This window comes from Protopterus annectens, chromosome 5.part0, assembly GCF_019279795.1.
Source record: "Protopterus annectens isolate FY-2018-M chromosome 5.part0, PAN1.0, whole genome shotgun sequence".
Lineage (NCBI taxonomy): Eukaryota > Metazoa > Chordata > Ceratodontiformes > Protopteridae > Protopterus > Protopterus annectens.
The window spans coordinates 1,477,087,306-1,477,113,020 of record NC_056735.1 but is presented as its reverse complement, the minus strand read 5'-3'; the positions used below and the strand labels follow the sequence as shown (position 1 = coordinate 1,477,113,020).

At 39.9% G+C, this 25,715-nt stretch overlaps 1 protein-coding gene across 2 annotated transcripts in view; it reads left to right on the top strand.

The window, feature by feature from the left end:
- The window catches only part of FARP1 (FERM, ARH/RhoGEF and pleckstrin domain protein 1), a 2,534,157-nt gene that overhangs the window by 1,924,620 nt on the left and 583,822 nt on the right, over nucleotides 1-25,715 (top strand). For both annotated transcript variants that reach the window (XM_044071307.1, XM_044071308.1), the window contains 2 exons: nucleotides 18,364-18,453; nucleotides 22,223-22,356. In XM_044071307.1, coding sequence (XP_043927242.1) covers nucleotides 18,364-18,453; nucleotides 22,223-22,356 — 224 coding nt within the window. The remainder of the gene's footprint in view (nucleotides 1-18,363; nucleotides 18,454-22,222; nucleotides 22,357-25,715) is intronic.

Genomic DNA, 25,715 nt, shown 5'->3' with positions numbered 1-25,715 from the left:
TCATATCCTTAAGTACCAACAACATGTTATGGGATTGCTGAAACAGAAAATTATGTTGATTTCAGAATGTGCAGAAAATAAAGAATTGCAGGAATTATTGCATGCAGCTGAACAAGTTGGAAGGCATACTTTGCAATGTGGTTTTGATTCCAGTTACTGGATCTGTGATTAGGAGGCATGCCTGGTTAAAGGAACAAAATTTGCCTGATCATGTTAAAGCTAAATTGATAGATGCACCTTTACAGCATGATTCTCTGTTTGGTATTAAGGCAGAAGAGGTTTTAAAGAAAATGGAAGACAAAGCTAAGTCTATGCAAACTGTTAAAGACTTCTTACAAGTGCAGCCACCAAGATTCAGTAGACACTGGCCTACAAAAAACTGGTCCTTTCCTGTGTCAGACAGAGCTCAAAGGGGCAAATCCATACGCCCTAAGGGTTCCAGATACCAGGCACAAGATTCATACAGGTCAAAGCAATGGGGCGCTTCCACCTCCAAATCTGGAGGAGATAAAGCGCAAACCTACAGCAAGCAATCCCAATGACTTCCCTCTGCCTACACCAAGCACTTATCTTTTGGCAGCATCCATAGGGGGAAAATTAACACTTTTTGCTCAAAATTGGCAGTTAATAACCCAGGACAAGTGGGTGCTAAACATCATATCACAGGGATATAGATTCCATTTCCACACACTGCCAAGGGCAAATGGTTGGCCAGATCTGCCAAACAAATCAATGGGCAGAGACACAGGAACAGGTTACATCCCTCATGGATATGGGGGCCATTCAGGCAGTACCAGAACAGGAAAAAGGACAAGGTTTTTACTCAAGACTGTTCTTGGTACCCAGAAAGGACAAGGCCTGGCGGCCAATACTAGATTTATCGATTTTGAACACATACCTGGAAATTCCAAAATTCAAAATGCTGACTTTGCAGCAGCTTGACTGGTGACTTTAGGCCTAAAAGAGGTATACCTGTGTGTCCCAATAAGACAATCGTGCAGAAGATACCTCAGATTCAGACTGGCTTAATGCATTACCAATTCTCTGCACTGCCCTTTGGCTTATCTACTGCACCCAGGGTCTTTACAAAGTGCATGGCACCAGTAATTGCATTTTGCAGACAAAGAGGTATACAAATATATCCTTACTTGGACGATTGTCTCATTCAAGCAAAGAACAAGGACACTCTTCTTCGACACCTGGCATTTGTGAAAAGGCTTCTAACATGCCTGGGGTACACAATAAACAAAAATAAATCACAACTGGTACCCTCTCAAAAGATAACATTCCTGGGTACAAGCTTAAATACAACTGCCCAGATGGCTTACCTCACACCAGACAAGCAAAGGCAACTGACTTCTTACTTCAAACTGATGGCAACAAATACTCAGTCTTCTGCAAGACAAATTCTGCAGGCTCTGGGCTTCATGGCATCCTGCATTCTACTGATTCCATATGCAAGACTGCATATGAGGAAACTTCAATGGTACCTAAAAAGTTTATGGAGTCAACATTCTCACAGTCTGGAAACAATGATTCCTCTTATTTCCTGCTTGTAACAGGAGTTTCTATGGTGGGCAAAGGCATGTCACCAAAACATGGGACGGCCATTCACTCTACTCCCTGCCAGCCAAACCTTAACAACAGGCACATCAGATTATGCCTGGGGAGCCCACATGGCAGGAAGATGCATTCAGGATATGTGGACACCAAAACAAATGCATCTACATATCAACCAGAAAGAGATGCTAGCTGTTCAAAATGCCCTAACAACCTTCAAGGACTTACTTCATCCAGGACAACTACTGATAAAGACGGACAACACCACAGTCATGTGGTATATAAACAAGCAAGGGGGCACACACTCATACTCTCTTTGCAGATTACCATGGCACTGTGGGACACAGCTTTGACCTACCAAGTACATCTTCAAGCTCAATTCCTGCCAGGAAAACAAAACACTCTGGCAGATGATTTAAGCAGAAACCTTATGGACCCTCATGAGTGGAAACTAAATCCACAAGTCTTCAGCATGATTACAGAGAAATGGTGGAGCCCAGACATAGATCTATTTGCCGCCCCTCAAAATTATCAATTGAAAAGATTCTGCACAAGGACTTATCACAGACAAGCATGGAAAGTGGACGCCCTATCCTTCAGTTTACGCCTTTCCTCCTCTGCCTCTTCTCCCCAAGGTCCTCCTAAAAGTCAGACAAGAGAAGCCAAAGATGATATTAATTGCCCCGGACTGGCCCCGCCAATACTGGTATCCAGTCCTAAGGAACTTGTCTCAATACCCAGCTTGGACCTTGCCGCAAAGACCACAACTACTGTCCCAGCAAAACAAACAGATCCTGCACAATCAACTACAGACTCTGAACCTGGCAGCATGGCTAATTGTAGTCATACAAACAACACCTATTAGTATAGCTGTGATGGATGTCATTTTGGAAGCCAGAAGGCCTAGTACTAGAAAATCTTATGCTGACAAATGGAAGAAATTCTGTGCTTGGAATCAAGCACAAGGAACTGATACAGCAGAACCAAATATTCCTCAGATATTGCAGTACTTAACTGAGATGCTTGACAAAGGCCTATCTTTCTCATCAGTTAAAATTCATGCCTCTGTCATTTGGGCTCATTACAGTACATAGCCACCAATCTTTTCTCATCCTTTACTAAAGCAGTATCTTAGAGGGGCCAAAAATTTAAGACCTCCTAGAAGATCATCATTGCCTGCATGGGACCTCAATTATGTGTTGGAAAAGTTCACCCTGCCTCCATTTGAACCAGCTGCTACCGCTGATATAAAGTACTTATCATGGAAAACAGCTCTGCTACTAGCAATTACTTCAGCAAGAAGAGTTTCAGAGCTACAGACCCTCATGGCTGTAGAGCCTTTTATCATATTTTACCCAGACAGTGTGTCTCTGAGGGCAAATCCTACTTTTATGCCTAAGGTGGTTTCCAGTGTGGCTCTTAACCAAACAATTCACCTGCCAACTTTTTATCCAAATCCACAGAACAAGGGTGAGAGAATTCTGCATTCCTTGGACGTACACAGACAGCTAAGATTCTACTTCAGCAGGACTAAAGCTCTAAGAAAAACTGAGCAATTACTAGTGATGTATGCTGCAGGATCAGAAGGCAAGGCTATTTCAATGCAGACAGTTTCAAAGTGGATAGGCCACTGCATCCGTTTCTGCTACTCATACCATGGTAAACCTGTGCCCAAGGGCATTAGGTCTCATTCCACCAGAGCTGCAGCTACTTCTGCAGCCTTTCTCAGGGGAGTACCAACCAAAGACATTCTAGAGGCTGCTACTTGGAGTTCTGTTCACACCTTTACAAAGCATTATCATTTGCCTCTCTACTCTAAATCCAGGGCAGGCTTTGGCACTGCAGTTCTGCAGGGCCTTATAGCCGCTCCTAATGCTGTTTAGCTCCAGCCTCCCAACCATAGCTGTGGGATTCTACTCAAATGTAATGACTGCAATAGTGAAACATGAAGAACCTAGTACAGTTTACACTTACCGTAAATGTAGATGTTCGAGTGTATTCACTGTTGCAGTCCAGGTTACCCTCCCGCCATCCCTTAGTCATTCTGGAGTTTTTCCTTCTCTATCTTCTACAACCTATGTGGTGTATTTGCTTGTAGATGAAGGTAAAGTTTATATTGATGCATGTATATATATATATATATATATATATATATATATGTATATTTTTGCTACCTTTTTGGGGGTACCTGACATCGGGGGCAAGAAAAACTAAAGAAAATGGCATCGGCTGCATGTTTTATACCCCTGATGACCTGACGTCATGGAAGAGGAGACAGCAACCGACGCAGGACTCAAGACTTTGGAATTCAGGCTGACTGAGGGCAACCTGTCAGCAGATTACCCAAATGTAATGACTACAACAGTGAATACACTCGAACATCTACATTTATGGTAAGTGTACACAACTGTACTTTCCATATAGTCTACAAGAGAAAACCTTACTGCAGACAAGCTCAGTAGGAAGAGTGTAGACCTCCCCACTTATGGAAACATCATCACGGGGTCTTCCAAGATCAGATCTGCCTTTGGGAACACCTCAAATAGATGTCTTTGCCTTTTTTCAGAACAGTCAAATTCTGCTCCAGGACTCATTGCATGCAGACCTGGAAGAAAGATACTTTCTCATTCCTAAGGATAGGAATGCTGCTGTATGTCTTTCTACTGATTACTAGGATTTTTCTAAAGATACCGAAGGACTCTCCAAACGTTGTGGTGTCTCCCTTTTGGCCAAGGCAGCAGTGGTTCTCCCTTCTTTTCAATTTAGCTAAGGGCAATTACCATAAGCTTCCCCACAAACCATATTTATTCACACAAGACAGAGTGAGTTGAATGCACTCCAGTCTGAAGCTCTTCAACTAACTGCATGGATGATAGAAATTTGATGCCTTTTAGGCACCTGTTTTCTGAGGACATGTGGTGGGTACTAAATTAGGTGGGAAATGGTCTATTAGGAAATCATATATGTGCAAGTGGAAAATATTTTCTAGTTAGTGACAGCTTAAGAGACAGAATCCTCGTCAGGCCTGGTTGCCTCTAGTTCTTGATTGTTTGTTGTGAGTTACTGTCCAATGGTTTGTCATACTCTTCTATCATGGTACACTTATCAGCCATTACTGGTCATCTGCCCTTAGATTCTCCCTTTCTAGTAATGCTCAAGTAAAACCATTTTGAAAAGAGCCTTACATGTCTGCCCACCCAGTAAAAAGGTGGCTTCTCCTTGGGATCTCAGTTTTGTACTCAAGAAGCTTGCTCATTTGGCTGATTTGAGACTCTTAACATGGAAGACGGTGTTACTCATTGATCTGACATCTGCTAGGTGAGTATTAAGTTACAAGCTCTTATGATGAGTAAACCCTACCTCATTTTTCACAGACATTTTTTTTTTCAAAAACAAATCCTACCTTTATGCCTGAAGTCATTCAGAGTTTGCTTTAAGACGGTAGTTATCTCCCAGTTTTCTTTCTTGAGCCAAAGAACAAGGAAGAAAAAATTCTTTACTCTCTGCTTGTACACAGGCAGATCAGGACAAACTTTGACCTTTCAGGAAAGATGACCAGCTATTTGTCTGTTATAAAGGTAAGAGAAAAGGACAACCAGTGTCATTGCAGTGCATTACAAACTGGATTACTTTTACAGTTCCAGAACAGGCTTTGATAGGACTGTAATCCAGGAGCTTCTAGAATCTTGGGTATTGGCCTCTTCCCTTTTTTCTTATCTAAATTGTGGCAGTCTACTCATATATCTTAGAATACTGCAACATTGATACATTTATGGACAGTACAGTTGTGTAAATAAACTTACCACAACATTGGATGCTCTAATGGATCACTATTGTAGTAGCCTTCCCTCTTTATAGCACCCTTTTGTCCTGCTGTTTTTCCTGTGAGTTGTCAGAGTGTTGTTATTTTCAGTGTTCTATGTATTGTAGTTCTCTTGTTTCGTAGCACATTTTCAGGGCATTTGCTTTCTTCCTAGGCAAAAACGCTGTGAAGGTTTTAGCACTCCATCTGCCTTTATAGGGAGCTCCCCACATACTCCTGACTAGTGGACCGCCTGGAAGTCACTCAAAGCTTTGAGAAGCCACCCAGTGCAGCAGGGGTAAACCCACATAGCTTAGGCTACTGCAGTGGTCATCCATTAGAACATATACTCTTATCGTAAGTTTACTTACACAACTGCACTTTTTATTGTTATCAAATGATTGTCTCCCTTCCAGAAAAAACATATTGATCAATATCTGTCAGCTCTGGTAAAAATTTTTTCATTCTCTTGGCTAATGTAGATATAAACACTTCATAATCAAGATTTAAGAGAGAAATTGACCTAGAGTTAGAGGGTCCTGGCATTCCTGTGATAATACTATCCCCACTGCCTTCTTCCAAGATTCCCACTCCCTAAAATGTTATGAAACAGTGCTTTATAAATTTTCACAGCCTCTTTCTTCCCAACTACCAAAGTACTGCAGGAATTCCATCCATTGGCAGTGATTTCCCTGTTACTTGATTATACATTACAGCTTTATTTCTCCTTTATCTATCGTGACTGTAAATTGCTGAGCCTCTGCATAACTAAGCTTTGGAATATCTACATTTTCTAATGATGCTTTCAGTTATGACTCCTTTTCCTGACTTCCCCACTTCTTTGCTGTATCTATGTGGATTTTTATAAAATTGCAAAATCTTCATTGCGTCTTCAGCATTGCTAGTTAACCATGTCATAAGGTCCAAATGTTTTGCCACATTCTGTTGCCTATGTTTTTATACTAAGAATTTCTGTGCTCTGGGAGTATTGTCAAAAAAGTATTTCACCACTTTTTTCTTAAATCCATGCATATTATCTAAATGCCCTTATTTCCCCTGACCACTCTGCAGTTGTTCCTATTCTTGATCCATAAGTCTTAACCCTCCTCTGCAAGGTTTTAACTTTTGCCAGTCCTTCTATAGTCTGTCTTCATTTTATTCCTCATACCAGCTGTACCCTGGGTAACATTTTCTGCCTGCCCTACTATGTCTTGAATTTTTCCTGTTACCCACATGATAAATTCCACTGTTTTTAGTAAATGTGAAGGAAAATGCCTGTACCTTTCTTTTATTTTAGTTTCTTGTATTTTTACATTGTCTCTCTTCGGTATATGGTCATATATCATTATTGGGTAATGCAAAAGAAAATTTTTAAGTTCATATGTTCTTATTAGCAGGCAACCTGGGTGACAATGTAGAGTGTATTGATGTACCCAAGAGAGTTTGGTGGATAGATTGGCCACCCAAATGAGTAATGGGCCATACTGCTTACACCTGAAGTAAGTTTGTGGGTACCTGTCCAGATGTTAGGGCAAAACTTAAAGGAAGCCAGTATGTTACATTGTTTGACATGCAAGGGGAGCTTGTTCCGTAGATATGGGATTCTTTGAATGAAGTGTGTGTGAAAGCAAGTGACAACATTCGGAAATGTGTAGCAGGTATTGTAATGCACTTGCAGCAAAGAAGAACAGGGTGTTAGCATGTAAAAATCCCCTGACCTTTACTGAGTTCCAGCCACAGTCTGTCATTCTCACCTTCCTCACCCTGCATCCTTGGATTCCAGTAAAGAGAGGGATTGAGTGGACTTACTGGGGATGGAGACTGATTGGTACTTAAGGTGTAAATGAATATAAGCAGGAGATGCAGAAAATGAGAGAGAGATTAGGGAGTGGGAGTGTACTGGAAAATAAGACACTGTATACATATAAAGGTTACAGTGAATGAAGTGGCATGAAGGATGGATGATCAGACAGAACCAAAACAAAAGAGAATTATGACACATGATTGTGTTCTGTTAATGAAAGAGTAATTAAGTATTGACAGCCTTGGTAGGGGATAAATGGTAGGGCTAGCATGATGTTCATCAGATATTATAAGAGGAAAGGAGTATTTTGTATGTTCACGTGTTAAGTACTGCAGATATAAAAGTGATTAAAATAATTGCATAATAGACAGATGCCAACATAAAAGAGTGAGCAAATATGAGAGACTGGCATTATTTACTGAAGGTGCCACAGCAGAAATAAAAATGGAGGGAAAGTGTGTGAATTGCACTACACTCCATAAGCATAACAAAAGCATCTTTTGGAAACTAACTTCACACTCTATTTCATTAACATAGTCATTTGAACATTTGGTACTGTTCATCAACAGAAGGTATATGGCGTATGCAAGTTAAATTAAAGCCAAATGCCAAGTGAATGCCATTTAGCAAGCTCAGAAAATCTGTGCTGTCATATGATTTTAAGTAATAGATAAGATAGTAATCAGCCTTTACAACAGTATCCTTTCTTTTAGGTAAGGTGTGAAGCAGTTACTAAAAATGGAGTTGTGGCTAACAGCTGAGGCTTTACATTATTGTCTATAAATACCAATGGCAGCATCTGAATGTTAGGAAGTCAGCAAACACTTACACAAGTGAAACGACTTCTAATGCACTGAATGCTAGTGGTTTCATAAACAAGGCTTATTACGCAGTACACATATGTAGAGATTTGTGAACATCCTTTCATGAAATAAGGCACAAGTCCATTACTCCTTATCATGCCCTGATGTGAGTTGCGCACCAAAAATGCTGAACTGTGATTGTTAGAACATCATTATTCTGGAAATATATTTCTGTATCACTCACAGATAAAAGATTGGCATTTGCATTCTAAAAGAAACACTGCCTCTTAATGCAGAAAAGTAAACAAACTACTATACTGTAGTCTTTCCCAGTGGTGGCTGGTGACTTCAAAGCAAGGCGGGGAGTACTAAAAGCAGTTGAATAATTGGAGTGAGATGGGGAGCTATTACAGCACATCAGCATACCTCTCACTTTCTTAATACAAGAAATTTGGGAAAAAGCAAAAAGTAATGGGGGGGACAAAGACCCAAAAAGAGGAACAAATTTTAAATATTGCTCTTGTAAACTTTGCCTGATTTGCTAGAACACCACACATTCTGTAAGAAAACAGATCACAATACAAGGCAAAATCATTAACGCTTTAGTGCTTGTATACCTTTCTCTCCTATGTACATACATACATATATAAACAACAACAAAAAATACTTTAAAAAATTATTCCTGCTCTGCCACTGCATTTATATGCATATTAATCCCTTCCTTTCAGTCTCAGCAGCCCAATGAGATGCCTTTTTCTGATGATTCTGCAGAAGGCAGGAGACCTTCAATATGGTGTGACTGCCTTATTCTCTGTATGGAATAGATGTAGAGCTGGGCTGTTTTTTTCAGGTCACCTCCGAATTCCACACATGCACGGTGTTCTGATTCATGGTTATGGCAACGATAACAGTAAAATAAAAGTTTGTAGAAAAAAAGTAATTTAAAAACTGCAGTTTTTTTTCTTTCTTTGTTTTTTCTTTTACTGTGGGAGCTGCAGCTGTACAAATTCTGGTACTAAGAAAGTTTTGGTAGAGAAAAAAAATGAATAACAAGTGTTTGTGAACAACCATGTCATATGCAACTCTTTAAACAATTGTCGCTATTTGCACTCAGAAAGATTACTGGATATTCCCTTGACCTTCTTAGAGTGCTTGTATCTTATAGTGGGTGAACCTTCATGTTACCTCATTCTCCTAAAGTTTCAAATGCAACCTTAAAGCAAACTAGTTTTTTAGGTTATGGTTACAGTGTTAAGATATCCTTAACGATAAATCAAAATCTAAACCAGCTATACTTGACGAAGCGGGTATCATAAAAGAGATAAAAGAACAAGAAGTAGAATCTTTAGAAAAGGGTAGGAGTAAATTACAAAAAAAAAGATGGAAATTGTTGGCGCACTACATGAAAAAAAAAATGTTTTATAGATAGGAATCAGGTTTAAGAGAAGGCGGGAATTGAACAGTTTTGTGTAATGCTGCCTAGATTATAGAAATTAAAGCAATGTATAATGTTCGTAGATATGAACTTGTTAATATGGTTTGGTTACTTTTATAAATGTAAGTTTGCCTATGTCACAAGTGATAATTCAGTAAAGGTGTTTTTTAATGATGTCATTAACAGTTTATTGTAATTTTAATCATGAAATTTCTACTTGTCCCCTACATATAAAAATGTCCACAATGTGGCCTTTAACACTTAGATTATGTCATAAATAAACAAATTAGTGAAATGAGTTCTCTTTCTGCTTTGCATCAACAGTACCGAAAATAAAACATGCATTTATCATTTGAAGATTGAGCAGGCAGTAACATACAAGCATATCTTTACATTTTTTTTCCAAGTATAGGGAAAATGAAGAGAACCCCAATTTAAAAAAAACAGACATTTCTGCCCTTAGGTTCTGTTGAAAAAAAAAATAGATATTTAAGCAATAACCCACAGCTGGGTGTGGGTGATGCTGAATTTATCCACAGTTGGTGTGGTGTGGTCATGAGGGCTTTGCCCTCGTGACCAAACAAAAACTTCAAAAACACTAATACTGGAAACAAGTAAAATGAAAACAAGACACAGAGAAATAACCAAAACAAGAGAATTTAATGACCAAGAAACATTAAACAGTAAGCGATTTTGTCCAGATAAGACTTCTTCAGACTGATTAATGTTACAAAAAATTTCTAACAATTAAATAAATACTCAGTTAAAACCACATGACTTCTAATTAATGCTTTAATCTCTTTCTTTTAAGGAAAGCTACAAAATCTTCCCCATCATTTAACCCAGGTGGATGGCAAGCATTCATTTTCACTTGCCAGTCATATTCTAACCACCCAAGTTCATCTTCAGCATTAAGTTTTTTGTCATAAGACTTCATCCAAAACACAAAACTTAAAATCTGTTTTACACTTGTTTACTTTGTAATGCTTCCTCAATGCATTTTTCTCATCTTCAATACTCACAGCATATGTATGCTCATACACTCTTCTGTTTAATTCCCTAGTAGTACGACCCACATAAAATGAGATGCATGACACTAGCTATACTACATATTTAATCTTGCAAGTAAATCTACCTTTAAGCTTTACCTTATAACCACTGACATTAATTTCTTTATCATCCGTCAATAAAAAGTTACATAAATTGCAATTATAACACTTATACATACCAGGATTAGTACACTTTGTCTGTGGGTGTTTAATTTACTTTGAAACAGATTTCTAAAACTTTCCCCCTTCTTTTGTGCAAACACAGGGGATTCCCCTACTACTTTTAAGATGTCAGAATTACATTTTAACAAACTCCAAATTGGCTGAAATAATATTTTTTATAGCCTGGGTATCCAGGCTATTTGTTACTTGCATAGAAGATTTATAATCCACCTCTTATTACCAACATTTTTTTGTACATCACCTTTCTTTCTCTCATCAATTTCATTGTATTTCTCCATAACTATATAGGTTCATAGGTTCATACTAGGCTATCTGCCCAAGGGCATTTATAAGCCTAGCCCATAGTTATGTGGCTTTCGCCACCCCTTTAGTTTGAATAAAAACTATGCCTATCATTTTGCTGTGCCTCTGTCAAGCAGTGACACTGACGTAATCCCTGGGGTATATCTGCAATCTCCCATCCATTGGTCAAGATTCCTCTTGAACAAGGCCAGAGAGGTGCTCTGCCTCACATGTACCGGGATTTTGTTCCACAGCATAGGGAGTCTCTGGGTGATGAATCTGTCCCTCCAGCACGTTCTATTTATAACCGTGTCAAGGTTTAAGTCTCCCGCCCTTGTGGTTCTGAGGGATCTAGATTTTTTGAGGTGAAGCATATTCATCAAATCTGGGTTTGACATGGCCTTCTATGTCAGGCACAGGTCACCTCTGAGCAAGCGGTATGAGACTGAATAGAGCTGGAGTTCTTTCAGTCGGGCAGCATAAGACATATTTTTGAGACCCTTTATCCTTTTGGTGAGGAACTTTTGGGGCCTTTCAAGCTGCAGCAGGTGTCTGGTCAGATACATTCCGAACGGGGCATTGTATTCAATCATAGGTCTAATGAGTGATGAGTACAGGGGGACGATGACCTCCCTTGATCTAGATGTGAATCCCTTCATGATCAGGTGGGCGACATAGAAGGTTTTCCTAACTACTTTAGCAACATGAGTGTCAAACGAAAGGCTACTGTCAACCTGGGTCCCCAGATCCCTGATGACTTTTTCTGTGCTCAGTGGATTGCCACCTATATGGTAGCTAGGGTAACCTTGTTTTTCCCGAAGGGTATGACTATGCATTTTTGGCGTTTAACTTCAGGCCATGGCTCTGGCACCAGTTATCCATTTCTGTGAGGCCCTTCTGGAGGATATCTGTGTCAGATGTGTTTTCGACTATGGCGCCCAGTTTGCAGTCATCTGCAAACTTTGTCAGCCATAACCCTCCTGTGTTTGCTTGTACTTCAGAAAAGTAGATGCCGAACAAGAGTGGACCCAGGACTGAGCCCTGTGGGACACCACTTGTGACAGGCTTTGAGTCTGACATGGCTCCAGCAACTCTGACCCTGTGGGTTCTGTCACTTAGCCAGTTTGCAACCCATCTTGTGATGTATGGGTTTACATTCAAGCTGATGAGTTTTTCGATGATACCTGAGTGGGGTATTATGTCAAAGGCCTTTGCCAGGTCGAGGTAGGCTGTATGGACTGCCTTTCCTCATCAATGGCCTTGGTGACAGTCTCGAAAAAGTCAACCAAGTTTAAGAGGCAGGATCTGCCTTTGACAAAGCCAAACTGGGTTGGATCCAAAGTCTGCAAGTTCCCTATGTCTTTATTTATGAGTTCCATTATGATCCTCTCCATGGCTTTGCAGATAAGGCTTGTCAAGCTAATGGGGCGGTAATTTCCAGGGTCTGTGGAGGCACCGCCCTTATGAAGTGGGACCACAGTCGCCGTGCGCCACTCCTTGGGTACGTATCCTGAGGTGAGGCTAAGATTAAACAGCTGTCCTAACTGTTGATTTAATTCCTCGTTGAGTTTGTGAAGCACACAGCCGGGGACACCATCCGGTCCCATGGATGCTGTGTTTTTTGCCTTAGTGAGGGCAGTTCTCACCTGGGTGTTGGAGATGTTTGGGCGGCTACAGTCCTCTGGAATAGATATCTCTCCTTTTGGGGGAGAGGGGGGGGAGAAGTTTGCACTGAACCTGTCAGCCAGTATGTTGGCAATGTGTGTAGGTTCAGTAATTTTCACATCATTTTGAACTAATTCTGAGCATATCTGGGAGTTTCCTCCTAGGTTTCTAACATAGCTAAAGAAGGCCTTATGATTCTCTTTAGAGTCCTTGGCGATTTTTCTCTCAAAATTTGCCTTGGATGATTTTATGAGAGCTCTTAGTTTTTTACTGAAAATGATCAAAGGTGTCTTACCTTTCAAGGATTTTGCTCTATCTTGTAGTAGCTTCCTCCTTTTGTTGTAGAGCTTGTTTATGGCTGGGGTCCACCAGACTGGACGCTTGCCTTTGGTACAGAGAGTCTTAGTTTTGTTTGGGATTGCCTGATCCATGCAGTCCTGTAGGTGCTGGTAGAAGGCATTTGTAAGTGATTCAGCGGTTTGAGTAATGTTTACCACTGGCTCAGGGGCCTTAAAGGAGACCACACTAGTTTTTAGAAGTGTGAAATCGGCTTTTGAGAAGTTTTTCACTGTGGTCTTTTTGTTTCAGGTGGGGCGGGATGAGGACCTCCAGCGAGATTAGTTTATGATCTGATCTCACCAGTGAGGGGTATACTTCCGGTGTTGAACATTTTGATCCCATGTTCGTGATGATGAGATCAAGTATGTTTTCTCCTCTTGTGGGGATGGTGACTAGTTGTTCCATGGCATTTGAGTTTATGAACTCCAGGAATCTTTGGGTTAGAGTGTTCGGGCTTGAGTAGTGTTCCCAGTCTATATTAGGGTAGTTGAAGTCACCTAGTATGATGGTGTTTGGAGATACATTTATCCCTCCAATGTTTTCAGGAAGGCCATGTGAGGTTCCTGAGTTTGAGAGGGTGGCCTGTAACATGCTACAAATTGCAGAGCAGTCTTGCCTATGGTTAATTGCACCTGGATGGTCTCCGATGCATCGTGCGTTGCCACCAACCTTGAGGTGTGGGTGTCCTTTATGAATATGGACACCCCCCCCTCCTTTCTTGGTGTTGTCCGGATTTTGGGGCCGGAACGCGTGATATGAGGTGAAACCTGTTAGTGCTGGGGTGCTCTCAGGAGCCTTGAACCAGGTTTCTGTCACAGCACAGACATCGATGTTCTCCATATTGAGAAGGATACCCTCCACTTATAAATTTATTACATAAAGTGACACTCTCTTTATAAAAATCTTCATCTTTGTTGGTCAACTCATGCACCCTCATCAATTGCCCCTTTACAATATTAATTTTGGTTTTCTTGGGATGCATAGTCTCATAATGCAAATAGGAGTTATTTTGTACATCTTTTTGTAAATTGTAGTCATTAACCTATCCCCCTCCTTATAAACAGTTAGATCTAAATAATTCACTGTGCTGCAACTATACATAAAAGTGAACTTCAAAATGGAACTCACACTGTTCAAATAATGCAACAATTCTAGCAAAAAAGTCTTACTACCTCTCCAAACAAAAAAGGCCTCATCTATGAAACGTTTAAAGAAAACAATACTTTCCATGTAACTGCTATGAAAGACATGACACCTTTCCCACCCATACATAAAAAGGTTGCCATAGCTGCACTCATTGTACTCCATTGACCTGATGATATAATTTGTTGTTAAATTCAAAGAAATTATAACTTAAAATTAAATCTAGCATCTCCATCAACAAACCAACTGTTGGTGGAACATTCCCAGATCTTATTAGCTCCAACCTTAACGTTTCCATCCCATCACTGTTGGGGTACAATATACAGTGAATTAATATCCAACGTCAATAATAAATCTTCTTTCTGTACCCTTAAACTTCCAATTTTTGATTTAAAATCAAAGGAATATTTGATATAAGGTGTACTGCCTTCTGCCACTTGTTGTAAATGTCTATCAACAAAAATGGCCATTGTTTCTGTTTATTTTTACTACTCGCCACTGTAGGCCTCATATCTAAGTCTTTATGAATTTTCGGTAAACCAAAGATGTGACTCACTTTACGTGAGTCAGTCATCAAAAAATGCCTAATTTGTTCAGTAATACATCCGCTTAGGAACAATTCTTCAATATGGCCATCAGTGAAACAGTACGCTTTTCTCACTTTACTAAAAGAAGTTAACTTATAAAATTCAGCATCAGATAACATTTGTTCCAACTTAAATACGTAATTATTCCTGTCCAATACAACTAAAGCATTTCCTTTATCAGCCTTTGTAACTAATACTTCTTCATTATTTAATAACCCATTCAATGCTTTATTTTGTTGAACAGATGCATTATAGTACTTAAACTCTGGCTTCTCATTCGGTGCTAACATAATCTGTCAAAGAATTGATTATATCACATTTATTTGCCCTCCTGGCTGGTACAAAATTCCAGCCTTTTTTTAAAACATGACACAAATCATTGCTCATAACCAAACTCGAAAGATTCACCATTTTAAAAGAAACATCAACAGTACCTATTGCCTCTAACAGCAATTGTTTTTCCTTATCCACTTCTGTTTGAAGTTCTTTTTGAAGGAATTGTTCCTGGCTGAAACAGATGCTACTTGCACCCAAGTCCTGCTGTGGTTGCCATTCTGTTGATAAACTCTTATCGGCTGGTTGCACGGCACATTCTGAAAACCCAGCCCATTGCTAGCAGTTGAATTTCCTGCTGCTTGACTTCTGTTGACAGAACTGCCATTATTTTCAGTGCTGGAGACTCCGTTTCTTTGTGCAATACACTTAGATTGGTGTATTGCATTCTCCTCAACTGCCTTTTCCTCTACTCCAGCACTTTCTGCTGCCCATAACTGCTCCTGTGATGCAAGTGGCACACCTCCTCCTGCCGATTGGTTATACACCTCCCCCCTTCATACTCTGTCTTGTCTCTCAAGAATTTTTTGGTTTTGCGTTTCTTTAAAAGTTCGTTTTCCTAACTCAGTTTGTCTTAAATCAAGGCAAACTTAGAGTCAAAATTCTCTGATGTTAAATTGTCCTTTAGTTTGAAAAATGCTGCCCTGATTTTGCTGTTTAGCTCTTCGATTTTCTTTTTGTTCAGCTCTACAAGCATTTCAACATACTGTAGCCCAACTTTCTGATTCAGCGCAACCTATTTGTTTAAAAACTCAGGCGGGAGGTCATTACCAGTTGGCATAACAGATATTCTAAGCCCCTTTGGAACTCTCTGCACTTGCAAACAACTTTCAAAGTATAAATTGTCCCACTGCAGTCTCTTAAACTTAGAGATCTTTCTCAAGTTCTTTGAAAATGTGAAAAAATTAGGGGCTATAACAGCATTAGTAGATGCTCTGGCTCCTTCACATGGGTCCATTGGTGCAGTTAGCTATCCATTTAGGGCTTCGTCAAATCTCTGAAAAGCCCCATTCATATTGCCATTGCTACCACTGTTTCAATTGCTCGTTCCCACAGACTGACTTAGCCTCCCTTCTTGATTTAAAATAATGGAGCCACTCAGTGCGTCATTCAAAATACATCCAGTAGGCAAGGCCAAAAAATTTGAATTTGCTTGGCTTTCCATGTAAAAACAACAATAACTTCAAAAACACTAATACTGGAAACAAAATGAAAATATAACACCGGGAAATAACCAAAACAAGAGAATTTAATGACCAAGAATCATTAAACAGTAAGCATTTTCGTCTAGATAAGACTTCTTCAGACTAAGTAATGTTGCAAAAAATCTCTAACAATTAAATACATAATCAAAAATACATAACTACCAATTAATGCTTTAATCCCTTTCTTTTAAGGAAGGCTACAAAATCTTCCCTATCATTTAACCCAGGTGAATGGCAAGCATTCATTCTCACTTGCCAGTCATATTCTAACCACCCAAGTTCATCTTCAGTATTAAATTTTTGTCATAACATAAGAATTCGTCAAAAACACACACAAAAAAATTTTAACTGTGAACTTTCTACTTGTCCCCTACATATAAAAATATCCACAGCATGGCCTTTAACACTTAGATTCATTCATAAATAATCAAACAAATGAGTGAAAGAATGTTTTTTTCTGGTTTGCATCAACAGTACCAAAAGTAAAACATGCATTTATCATTTGAAGATTGAGTACGCACTAGCATACAGGCTTATCTTTACATTTTTTTCTTTCTAAGTATAGGGAAAATGTAAAGAACCCCAGCTTAAAAAAACAGACATTTCTGCCCTTAGGTTGTGTTGAAAAGAAAAATAGATATTTAAGCAGTAACCCATGGCTGGGTGTAGGTAATGATGGATTTACCCACTCACCCTCGTGACCAAACAAAGCCAACTGTGGGTAAATCCAGCATTGCCCCCACCCAGCCTTGGGTTATTGCTATTATACAATGACATTATTTAAGAAAAAAATACTTGGTTTTCTTGAATAATGTCTTTGTATAATGCTTCCATGCTGCCCTTCTGTGTTTTCCGGTATCCTGGGGCTTTTTCTGGTGTACTGTCCATGCGTGTAGGACTTGTGCTCCCAAGCTTATGCAGTACATCACTGCTGTACAGAGGTAGCAACGAAGAAAGGAAGATCGCCATTGCTTTTGAGACTTTTTATGTTCGGGTGAGCTGAGGCAGACAAAATAAAAGGATAATCAGGTAAGTTTCTGTCCCTGATTGTCCTCTTATTTATGTCTGCACCATCTCCTTCGTTCATTTCAGGTCTTCCGTTTTATTTTTTGGTGGCAAAAAAAAAAAAGAAAAGTGACCGGAACTTTTCCCATTCGTATATTCTCGGATTTACAATGGGCACGCTGGTTGGGTTGGCCAATCAGCATGCTAGTTTTTGAGTATTAATGGCCAGCCATTATATAATTGTGGATACTCTTTCACCTTGCAGCTTCTTTTATTTGAAATAGAGTGTACAATACACTTCTGATGACATGCATAGTGGTAGACTCTTCTCATATTTTAAGAGTTATGATATGTGGTCAGTATCTTTAATTTTTCATCCCCTCCCCTGTAGACTGCCTGGTTGATCACCATGGTTCTGGCCATTCATTCATCAGTGTTGCAAAATCTAGTTACAGTGTAGTTGATATTTGGGCAGCTGTTTTACTATTAATATCACAGTTAAGTGCTCTGGGGTTGGGGGTGCAGCAGGTGTGGTATGGGGATGTCACTCACTCACACAGCCTAGCTTTGTATGAAAAAAATAGCTTAACAAATGGGAGACAGGGTACTTGCATTTTTAAGAGGTTGGGTGTTTCTTTCAGCTTTTCATTCTTCGTAAACTACAAGTCATTCTTTCACTTTCAAATTCCTTGTTTCCTTAAAAAAGTGTATCACTGTTATTGTCAGGCAAAACAAAAGCGTGCTGCATACTGTTTGGAGCCATTCAGTGGTCTGTATTATTATTATTATTATTATTATTATTATTACTACTACAATATCATTTTATTATTATTATTACTATTTTTATTGTCAGTTGGAGAACATATGTACTCTTATAAAAGTAATTTTTCTGTGACTTTTTAATGTATTTATTTTTTTATTATTTATTTGATTGTGATTATTGGAGTAATGCACTGTTCAAAAGGCTTATTTTCGTAATTGCCCAGGCGCAACACTCAGCATCTGATTAAAGATGAAAACAAATCAACTAAATGAATAAAACATAAAAGTTTAAAAATACAGTACAACATTTTGTACAAAGCATGATTTAAGTTTTATTTATTTCTTGCCTCATATGGAAATGTAATATATTTTTCTGCGTTTTGAAGTTGATAACTTTGTGTTACAGAGATTTCCAACAGACAAAGCCTATTTTATTGCCAAAGAAGTAGCAACAACAGAAAGAACTTACCTGAAGGACCTTGAGGTCATTACTGTGGTAAGTGTCATACATTGCTTTGGGTATTGTTTACATAAAATCTGCTTTTTTGGTTATAATGCTAACTTCTTGTATTTACTTGGTGCTGCTTCCAGTGCTGTAACCAGAACTGTAAAAATTCTCCTGTACAAATATACTGTGGTTGTTTCATACCTAAATCCACGTCATCTGTAGGCCTGAAGTTATACCAACCACCAATTTCCTGCTGTCCTTTTTAAACTTAGTCACTTTGGGGTTGCCTGTTCTTACTCCAAATTTAGCTTTAGTGGCTCCTTCCCATCTTATCTCATCTACTCAGTCTACCAGGCACTGAAAGATCAAACTGGGAAGACTTACCATTAGACTCTTAAAGCCTGTGTTAGCCTCTGTGTCATGTTACCCCACTCAGTGCACACTGCAGTATTCAGAGTGTTACTCCTTTCTTTCCAACATACTTTTGAAATGTGGAATTAGATTGACAGTCAGTGGAGAGCCTGTGAACTGCTTTTTAGGAATCAGCTTGGGACTGGTACTTCTGTGTTGCTCCTGATGAGAGAAGGAGCAGCGGGATATTATATTATTTCTGAAGACAGCTACAGTATTTTCAAAGTATTTATTGCATTTTTCTGCATTATCAATGAAAAGAGTATGTGCTTTTCTTTGATGTAACTGCTGCCCCCTTTGTTATGTATCTGACCAGGTGCATACAACAACTGGGATGTCCACAGAAGTTCCTCACAAAAAGAATACAAGATGTAAACTACATGTTCTATACAAATCGCCGCAAAGCCGTATCTCAATACTCTGTTGCAGATTGTTGAGAGGTGATCTATGCCTGGTATACAAGACATCGTTGGATCCCACTCTGATGACCCTTTTGCATGTCTGCAAAATGAATAGCATCAGCTACTTGATACATTGATTTAAACTTTGCTTGGCACATAAATAGGACATGTTGGTGGGACAGGTGTGTGACTCAGAGAATTCCCCTTCTCTGGAGCAGGCTTCCCATTCATGTGAAGCAGAGCTCTTCACTAATCCTATTCAAGAGAAACCTGGACCAGTGAATGGGAAATTGGAAATGCACCCTGGGGCTAGCACTCATGTCTGTAGTGAAGAAAGGCAGCTTGTGAATTTTTCCCTAGCTTTGCATACCCCTCGAAATAACCTCTAAGTCATATAGACATGCTGGATATATTTGGGAAGTCTGGCTAGATTTACAAATGGCAGCATATAACCTTGCAGGATACATTTGGGATACTTGCTGGTTAGGCTTATAAAGACCCCAGTGGTTGTTAGCCTAGTGTCCACATATGATTCCTTCTTAACAGTAGATAAGCAGTCAGGAACATAGAGATAAAAATATTCAGTAGTAATCACTGAATATTGCAGTCATTTTACACAACTTGCAGAAACTGTATCTTTATTGAAGATGGACAAAGAAATAAGAGCCATTTAAAGTAGTTATACTAAACTGATCCACAGCATGATCAAAACCAGGGTTGCCAGATGTCCCTATTTGGGCAGGACTGTCCCGAGATCAGCAGCTTGATCCCGAGTCCCGCACTGTCAGTTTAAATCCCGGGCAGCCTCCGCTTTGTTTTTTTTTTTTTTTTGATTGACCCTTATACTGGCATATGGGCCAATCAAAAATCGCTAAACACGGAGCTTCTTGTGTTTAATTCGGAAGTTCCGCATTAAACACAAGAAGCTCCGTGTTTAGCGATTTTTGATTGGCCCGTATACCGGTATACGGGCCAAGCAAAACATTGCAAAACAGAGCAACTTCTGTTTAATGCGAAACTGCTATGTTCCGCATTAAACAGAAGTAGCGTGTTTAATTTTGATTGGCCGATACCGCATACGGGCCAATCAAAACATCGCAAAACAGAGCTACTTCTGTTTAATGCGGAACTGCGATGTTCTGCATTAAACAGAAGTAGCTCCATGTTTACCGATTTTTGATTGGTCCGTATACCAGTATACAGGCCAATCAACACATCGCAAAACAGAACTACTTCTGTCTAATGCGGAACTGCGATGTTTCGCATTAAACAGAAGTAGCTCTGTGTTTATTTATTTTTGATTGGCTCGGGCCAATCAAATAAAAAATAAACACACAGAGCTACTTCTGTTTAATGCGGAACTCTGCAGTTCCGCATTAAAGACGTGGAAGACCTTTTTTTTTTTTTTAGTTCCTACCTGGCCAATCGGAAATCTGGCAACCCTGATCAAAACTATAATTTAACTTTCATTTAATTCAAAGCATAGAGTCTTGCCTTATACACATGAAGGAAAATTATGATCTTCTGTCAACAGAAACAGTAGTCTGTGGTTTCAATATATGCTGGCTAATTGAGTAAACTCTGATCTGTGAATTTGACAGTGTTAAGCTCTGGAATTTGGACTGGAGTTTGATCCTTCTGTGGCAGAAGTCTAAACGGTTAACACCTCTGCGGAAGTGAACGCACTGAAACATCTATAATTACAGCAAGCTTGTACACAACTGTACTTTATGCTGCCAGTGCGGGTTGTTTACAGTTACTATATCTGAAGTAGTTTGTTGTGACCTTTGCTTCTAGTGAGCCCTATATGTTTGTTTCCATCTATATCTAGTTATAGCTTCATAGGCAAATGCTAAGCTATCACTCTGCAGACTATTACCAGCCTAGCCAGTAAGCCAGAGGTCAGAGTCAAACCCTATAATTTGTATCTGTGAGGTAAAGACCTTAACTATTATGCCAGCCCCCCCCCCCCCCCATATAGCCCATGTGCCTGTTCTTGACCATTTTAACTTGCTATTTATTATTTCATTTGAAACTCAGCAGCAAAAAGGTCTAATGCACCTAGTAGTGAATTCCTGGCTGGCAAGGTAAGTAATTAAAAATGGGATCAATAGATCTTGGTGCAGTTCATTTCTAAGGGGGTCTTCCTCATTTATCTGTACCCTTTTCTGCAAGGAGGGGATAATCTACTAGCTGTGGTAGCCTTACCCCACTTTCTTGCCCCTTGGTGTTCCCAAGTTAATTGTCAAACACAGCACTGCAGATGGAAATCCAGCAGAATTAACTGTGACCTGGTTACTGTTATGCCAGTTGTCATTGTTACAGTTCTGTTGAAATTGCTAGGATTCTGTTTTAGTGAGTGGTAACTTCTGTGAGATGGGCATAAGGTTTGAGGTTTCATGTATGGGAACATAAGAGGAAGGCAGTGGAGGGGATAAAAAGGAGCAGGTAGAAATGTTACAGAGGAAGCCCCTTGCACAGAAATTGGGATACGAGATTGCATTTCAAGTTACCATCCATGAGTTTGATCATTATACATTCTCGATCAAACAGACCAGTTGTAACAAAATGCAAACATCCAGATTGTGTGAAACATATTCGCTTGGCATACAGTTTTGACTCAGCTGAGTTTGTGTCACAGATTTGCTTGTAAGTGATCCTAATGCAGTTTTTGCAGTCTCTTCTTCAGTGTTGATGCAATTACAGTATTCCCTTCTTAAAATAAATATCTGCATTTCTGAGTTTAGTTCCAGATATGTTCATCACAGTAACTTATCAAATGTATGTAAATATTTCTGATTGTACTTGTATGTTGCAATTTTTTACATGTAAGTGCTAATACGATTTTATTTGTGAGCTGTACTGAGTCAGAAAAATTAATGGCTACCGGGATATACAACAAAGTCATCATTATCAAAGTTTTACAAGAATAAATTGTGATGGGAATGTTTTTTATAATTATAATGTAAGCAACATTGCCCTAATCTGTATCATGTCTGTTCCAGTGGCTTCAGAATGCAGTTAACAAAGATGATGTAATGCCAGATACATTAAAGAACCTTATATTTTCAAACTTTGACCCTCTTCATAAGTTTCACTCTGGGTTTTTGAAGGAAATTGAACAGAGGCTGGCTTTTTGGTAAGAACAATTATTGTCTTCAGTATGATTGGGTGTTCAATTATTAAAGAATGTATTGGAGCTTAGCAATAGACGTTAGCAATGAAGTACATTATGCCCATGCTGTAAAAGAGAGACTTTGGAGTGATTGAGTATCAGTTTTCTGTATTTTCTTGCTGTACTTAACTGTTTTCTGCCTAAACGCTGATTTTCCAGCACTTATTGTGATTTAAAAGCTTGTTTTTTTTCACATATTGTACTTATTTGACTGCCTGCACTTTTAAAAAGTTGTTTTTTGTTTAAATAAATTGTTTACCTGTTGTAGGCTACACACTACAGTGTGAGAGCCTTTTTGGATCGCTTGTAGTCGTTTAAAGCTGTTTTAAGTGTACTTTTTATTTTTTTTTGCCTTATCTTTAAAAAAAAAAAACAAACAAAAAAATTGTTTTGTTGTTTCCCGCCTTTCTAAGCTAGTATAGTCCAGTTTTCAGGCTAGTGCTGAATTCAGGGCTATGTTACAAGTTTCTGAGTTGCCCATACTTTACTTGTATAGAGGGAAGTTTCTCTGTTCACCTGTGGGAGAGGGGAACTTTGAGCAGCCATCTGTCCCTGGAGGAGTGGTACCAGCCCAAAAGTTAGTAGTTTAAAAACCGCGTTTGCACGGTTTTGTGCGCCGGGCAGCACCGGTTAGCTAGGGCTAAATTATTCCCTGCTCCACTAAGTCTCCTCTTCAGTTTTTCACTTGAAACTAGTCTAACTTTCAACCTAAGCACTCAAAAAGCATCCTACAGTCCAGCACTTGCTGAGACCTAATAGCAAGCACTAATATACCCTGACATTTGATTGCCCAGCAGGGCAAGGCTCTTTATCCATCACTCACCAACCAAGCGACTAAGCAGCTCACCCTACTATTCAGGCATGACCAAAGGGCAACTTCAGGTGTACTCTCCAGTCCAGCTGATGAACCTGGGTATCCTGAGGCAATGTTACAACTGCCTCATGTACACAGTCAGCCCTCTCCTCCTACCACAAAACACTAACATATGCGAGACTTGCAATTATACAGCCAAACTGGAGGCTAAGGTATCTCCACCCAAGACTGGAACAGACAATCATAAGGAGAAGGTTAACACTTGCACCACACCTCCAGCCTCACATAGACCTACCAAACCAGCACTGGAAACAAATGCACATAAATACACAAAATCATACTCGGAGGCACTAAATAAAAACCTGCAAAAGCATTAGAGAGCTCCAAAGCAGACACCCCAAAAAACATGCACCTCCCGTCACAAACCAAACAACACATAAAACACAAAATCAATGTGCCGCACAATAACAGCCCTTAAGGCGAAATAACATACCTAACACACTAGTAATAGGTGACTCTATAGTCACACTGACGCCCCACTCACTAGGCTGGACAAGGAGAAGATTACTGTTAGCTGCCTGTCGGGAGCCAGAATCCGCCACATAACACAAGCACTCAGGTTACTCCAGAACAAGTACAAATATGATTCTGTCATTGTTCATGTTGGTGTGACTGACCTGAGACGTACCTCCCTGGACTACATGAAAAGAGACATGGAAGAGCTCTCTGATCATGTAGCCCAGGCAGGTATGACCTTGACTCTGGGTAGCATCCTACCCTCACAAAGAATGATACCTCAGTATAAAGAAAAAATGATCAATTTCAACAACTGGCTAAGCTTCTGGTGTCATTCAAAGGGGATCCAGTGTCTGTCAGCCTGGGATGACATGCTCGACAGGCCGCGTTGCTTCGCAAGAGACGGCTGACACCTGTCACCTCTTGGCTTTCAAATATTGGCCAAGGCTCTGGCTGCCCCCATAGTGCCTTTTTTAGGCAAGGCTCAAAATTCATACCCACCTCCGTAAACAGCACAAGTAAAAAAAATGAGGGTTATGCTACTCAACGCCAGGAGTTTAAATCTCAAAATGCATGCGCTCGAAGCACTCCTAAGTATGGAGAATGTCGACATCTGTGCAGTAACTGAAACCTCATTCAAGGCTCCAGAGAGCACCCCAGCACTACTGGGCTACAACTCATAACACACATTTCGGCCAATAAAAGAGGAGGGGGTGTATCCATATTCATCAAGGATACCCACACCTCCAGGTTAGTGGTGCAGCATGATACCTCTGAGATCATCCATGTGCAACTAACATCGGGCAAATCTGCAATGCAAATTGTGGCCTCCATGATCCAGGACCACCACTCCGCCTTTCTGGAGACAATGGAAAACATGAAGTTTCTACCAAACACCCTGATATTGGATGATTTCAATTACCCTACCATTAACTGGGAAAACTACTTGAGTACAAACTCCCAGGCTCAGCGCTTCCTGGAATTTATCAACTCAAATTCCCTGGATCAGCTGGTAAACTAACAGAGGCCACAACATATTGGACCTGGTCATCACCAACATGGGCGACAGGTGTTCCACACCAGAGGTCAATCCTTCACTGGTTAGATCAGACCATAAACTAATCACTCTGGATGTCCACACCCCACCACCACCCCCAACCAAGGGAACCACAATGAAAAATTTTTCTAAAGCTAACTTCACCTTACTTAAGGCAGAGGTGGTAAGTTTCACAGCCCCAACGCTAAAGGACAGCACTGCCCAAGATGCAGAATCCTTTACAATTGCACTTTGTGAGCACCTACAAGGATGCATGGATCGTGCCATCCCTAGCAAAACCAAGACTCACTCCCCTAAGAGAAGGAAAACAGTCTGGTGGATCCCTGCCATAAACAGGTTATACAACAAAAGGAGGAAACTAGTTCAGAAAAAAAAGCAAATCCCAAGAAGGAAAGACATCCCTGATCAGTATCAGTAAGAAACTAAGGTCCTCATAAAATCATCCAAGGCTAACTTCAAAAGAAAAATAGCCAAGGATTTGAAAGATAACCACAAAGCCTTCTTTAGCTATGTCAAGAATCTAAGTGGCAACTCGTAGATATGCTCTGAGCCAGTGCAAAATAGCACAAAATATACTGAACCTACTGATATTGCCAACATCCTGGCAGATAGATTCAGTGCAAACTTCAGCCCCCTCTCACCCCCAAAAGGGCCCACAACAGTACCGGAAAAATGTAGTGTCCCAGAACAAAATTCCTAACTACATTAGGCAGAGTCCCTTACTAACACACTTCAAGAGAAACCTTGACGAGTGGATGGGTAGCAGAAAATACACCCCTGGGATCACTTCATTGGCTCTGCTTGACAGAGTCTCAGTTAATTAATCAATGGGGCGGCGAAAGCCAACACACTCTGGCTAGGCTTATAAATGCCCTCGGGCAGATAGCGTAGTACCTACCTATGAACCTATTACTTTTTGTAGTCAGTCTCATTCCA